Here is a 4231-nt window from a genome sequence, read left to right as displayed (position 1 = left end):
TTTCATGTCTTCCCGTCCCTTTCTCACTTGTGGAAATTTCCCTTTTGTGTGGCTGCCCCCTGCGTTTGGACCGCTTTTTAACAGTCCCACTCCAGTCCAGGTCCTGAATGTAGAGGAGGGCGGCCTCTCCCCAGCCTTGCGCAGCTTTATTCTTTCAGCTTGTACCACTTTTCCACGCAAGCGCTGCCGGTTGCTCTCCCTCTTGTCTGAATTGACTCTCTCTTAGGACTGCTAGCATCAAGTGAACTCTTTTTTTTTTTTTTTTTCTTTTCAAGTTTGGGTAGGGGTATCCGGCTTCCTGTTCTCCTGTACTTAGTAGCCCTGGGGAAGCTCTCCAGAGGTTGTGTCAGAGCCAACCTCCCTCCCCTCCCCTCGCGCGCCAAATCCAGCCTGGGGAGCAGGGCCATTCCGGGTGCCAGCTCTGCTCTCATATTCCATCTGGCTTCTGCTCCAAATAGTGGGGTTTCTCAGGGTGCCTAAAGCTCCCGTGTGGAGGCTTCAGGCGCCAGAGCCCGGAGGGGGGCGGTAGCAGCGTCAGGTGGCTGTTCCGCGTCCCTGAGCGCCACCCAGTCACTTCCTACTCGGCGCACAGCCTGGGCTAGAGCAGGAGCCTTCTTGCACCTCGGCCCCAGGACCCGAGTCCGACGGAGGTGCTGGGGTTTGGGACGGCGGCAGCAGGAGAAACTGAGATGTGACCCGCTCTCCCCCGAGATTGCCATTGCTCTCTTTGGTGACTGCCTCGCAAACAACAGCCAGCACCAGCCAGCGAGCACTTGTCTGGATCTTCGTGGAGAAAGGAGCAGCCACTAGGCGCTCGCAAAGCCTGGGCAGAACTTTGGCTGCCCTGGCCAGCTGTGAAGCAGCTGAGTGAGAAGGGTGGGCTAAGAGACGGAGGGAGCAGAGAGCTAAGGAATGGGGTCTTAGCCTGGGCTAGGGGTGGGGAGAGGGAAGTCGAGTTGCTCCTCGCTCTCTCCCAGAGCCCGGGCGCGGGGCAGAGGGAGAAATGCTGAGCCCGCGTCCGGGCTCCTGCCTCCCCGGCAGCATCTTCAGCAGCAGCCTCAGCATCAGCACCGGCGGGACAGCGACAGCGGGGGCGGCGCAGGCGCACTGTGCCCGGCGGAGCCTGCAGTTCCCCAGCCCCGTGTGCGGCACCGCCACAGTCTGGGCAGCGGCGGCCGGGGGAGCGCTACTACCATGAACTGCTTGGTCCTCCTTCCCAGAGCTGCTCATCCGGGTCGGGCTGGAGACACACTCAGGGGACCCCGCCGCCGCCGCCGCGCCCCCTTTTCTTTCGGCACCATCTCCACTACCTTTTCCTCCTCTTCTTCCACCTTTTCTTCCTGCTTCCCCCCCTCCCCCGCCGCGGATCCTGGCCGCTGCTTTCCAGACCCAGGATGCCGGGGGGCAAGAGAGGGCTGGTGGCTCCGCAGAACACATTTTTGGAGAACATCGTCAGGCGCTCCAGTGGTAAGGAGAGTTGCAGTTCAGAACATTCCCCACCTTCATCCCGCCCACGGCGCCCCCGTCCTGCCCATCCCATCCCTCTCCTAAGGGGGGAGGGGGTGAAGGCAGTGGTACCTGGTGGCTTAGGGTAGGTGGGGGCCAGGAAGGAGGTGGTGGAGGGACTTAAGTTGCATCTGTTTCCTAAGAGAGATCCCCTCCCACCTGTCTAGACCTTAGAGTAGGAGCTAGGAAAGGGGGTGGGTAGAGCGGAGGTCCATCAAAATAGGTTTGAATTTCACTTTGATAATGAATCTCTCCTTGTCCCATCACTCCCCAAACAAGCTGCAAGCGCTGATCAAATTCTTAGAGCCAGTTTTTGGAGAAAGCTTTCCTTTTAAGTTGGGAATGACTGGGAAAGTGGCCACTTCATCAAATTTAAGTCACTAGGATGGCTTTTGGACCCACTGTGCACAACTGAAAGTACCCTGCCTTAGGGGGAGTAGAGTAGTTGGAATTGAATCCTAAACAGTCAATGCTTGGAAAATGGGAAGGCAGTTACTCGGATCAAATTTGGTTTAAAAAGTTTCACGTTTTATTTGCTTTCTTCACTGCGTGTTGGTTTATAGGTTACATTTTGCCTATTTTACTTGGCCAGGAAAAGGGTAGAAACAAAGCCATAGTTTCTGCACTTTCAATGCACTTGGAAAAAAAGATTTGAACAATACCACTCTACATTGCTCCTGCACATGAAGGCGCCCTTCCTCTGAAGTGCCTTTAAAATACCATCCATTTATGCATGGTTGGGTTATACAAATTTGATCTACTGGGTTTATGTATCTTTTAATTGTTTTTTAAAATACTTTTACATAATTTTTCAACTCCACAAGCAAACTGTATGGACTATCATTTAAGGGTTTCTCTTCACAACCCCTTTCTGGAGAACCATGAGAAATATAATTATGCACATGGATTTGAGTCAGAAAACAGTGAGAAGGTTCTGTGAGGTTCTGTGATTCCTTGTTCTGTCAATCGCTCATGAGAACTAAGTGTCTTTGGGAGCCTTGCATAGCAGACACAGTGTGGGCCATTTGTATGGAAATGTGGCTAAGATCTTTGGCTGTAGGTTAGAGGGACACACACAAATGATAGCGAAAACTGGACAAAGAGTGGTAGCTTAGACAACACCACTTCTTGGATTAGCATCTCTTTGAAAACTAGGCTTGCAGATGCATCCTTGGAATTGGAATAACCTAAGGTGGTTTCTTTAGATGTTCACCTTGGAGTTTGGTTTGGAGCCTTGTGAATCTTTCTTCCATGTTAGTCAGTGTGTGATTCTGTGTAAGTATAGAGCTGCAGTGACACATTTGGATTAAAAAAAAATAGCTTATAGTACTGCACAGTCACTTTAATCCCTGTAATATTTTTAGCTATTCTAGTGTGAGGTTCATATGCACTTTCAGGTTTTATAACAATATAAATTAAAATAGAAGTTCATAATGGCATGAAACTCCTATATTAACCCATTGCCTTCTTTTATGAATATCTTATAGAAATCTAGAATACAGGGAACATTACTGTTAAGACTATCAATTGTTGTGTGGAATTTAAAGGTTACTACAATCAGCTATTTACTGACTTATGGTGATTTTCTTCCAAATTTCTCATCTTCTTGAGTTATTTTACTTCATGTTTTGGTTTTTGAGAGAAGTTTCTGAGGAAGACCTTAGAATACCAGGCCCATAGACTCCCTGCCACCCTCCGAGGTGAAGAGGGACACGATGAGAAGTCCAGGATTGAAGTTTATCATTGTAGCAGTATCAGTCACAACTTACTCAGGTTGGGCCAGAGATGAGATAGTCAGAGAATACATTTCTGTCAAATGTGACATGAAATGATGATTTACATCGTGTGGTTCAGATCTGTCTCCACTTAATATCTACCACACAACATATAAATATTTTACCTTATTTACACTCTGGGATTAGAATCCTTTCATTAACTTAGTGCTTCTTTCCCTGGTTAATGGCAAGTATGAGTGAGATTTATCTGCCTTGACACTTATGGATCCCACCTTTCATTGTCTATGCCCAACTTTGAATAGTTGTTGGACGTAAAACCTCGGGATTTTGCTGGGCATGTGTTAGAGACTTGAGAATTATGCACGTCTATGTGTAGTAAGGACCAGAAGGCCCCAGCAAATACCTGAATTGAGAATTGCAGTATGTGATTGGTCTATCCATTTATGGGGGAAGGGCCTTCCAGTTGTCATTTCTACCCAATTTGGCAGAGAAATTGAGAAACTCATCCCAAGAGATTGTTTAATTACGAGTAACAGATAAAATTCCCTCTAGGATTCTCAGAGATGGATCAGGTTTGTCACACTGAAGATTTAATCATTCACCAACTTAAGAACATTGGGAATGCACTGCTGGCAGAGTTCTAGTTGAGGGAGTCAAGGAGGCAGCTTTCCCAGGTGATGTAAGAACTCAGAAAACAGAGGCTGCATTTTATAGTGATGAGCTCCCTTACTCAGACAAGACCGTTTTTCGTTTGAAAAGATCAAATCTTGTATAGAGTCAGATAGACCTATGTGTAGAAAGAGAAAGAGATGACATGAAAGACTACAGACAAACAAGTAGACAGTCATCCACCCAGACATAGATGGACACAGGGAAGGCAAAAAAGTGCATAATTCACACAGACTGACAGAGAGATGGTGAGAAAACCAAAACCACACACACACACACACACACACACACACACACACACACACACACACACACACACA

The 4231-nt window shown here is 48.1% G+C and overlaps 1 protein-coding gene across 1 annotated transcript in view; it reads left to right on the top strand.

Moving 5' to 3' along the window:
• The first annotated feature begins 590 nt into the window (after positions 1-590).
• Kcnh5 (potassium voltage-gated channel subfamily H member 5) overlaps positions 591-4231 on the top strand; it is a 273990-nt gene continuing 270349 nt past the window's right edge. Inside the window, exon 1 of the mRNA XM_021201919.1 lies at positions 591-1467. Coding sequence (XP_021057578.1) covers positions 1395-1467 — 73 coding nt within the window. The 5' untranslated portion in view covers positions 591-1394. The remainder of the gene's footprint in view (positions 1468-4231) is intronic.

The sequence above is a fragment of the Mus pahari genome, chromosome 7 (genome assembly GCF_900095145.1).
Source record: "Mus pahari chromosome 7, PAHARI_EIJ_v1.1, whole genome shotgun sequence".
NCBI classification, from domain to species: domain Eukaryota; kingdom Metazoa; phylum Chordata; class Mammalia; order Rodentia; family Muridae; genus Mus; species Mus pahari.
The sequence above is the reverse complement of the archived record's forward strand: the minus strand, read 5'-3'. Positions and strand labels throughout refer to the sequence as shown.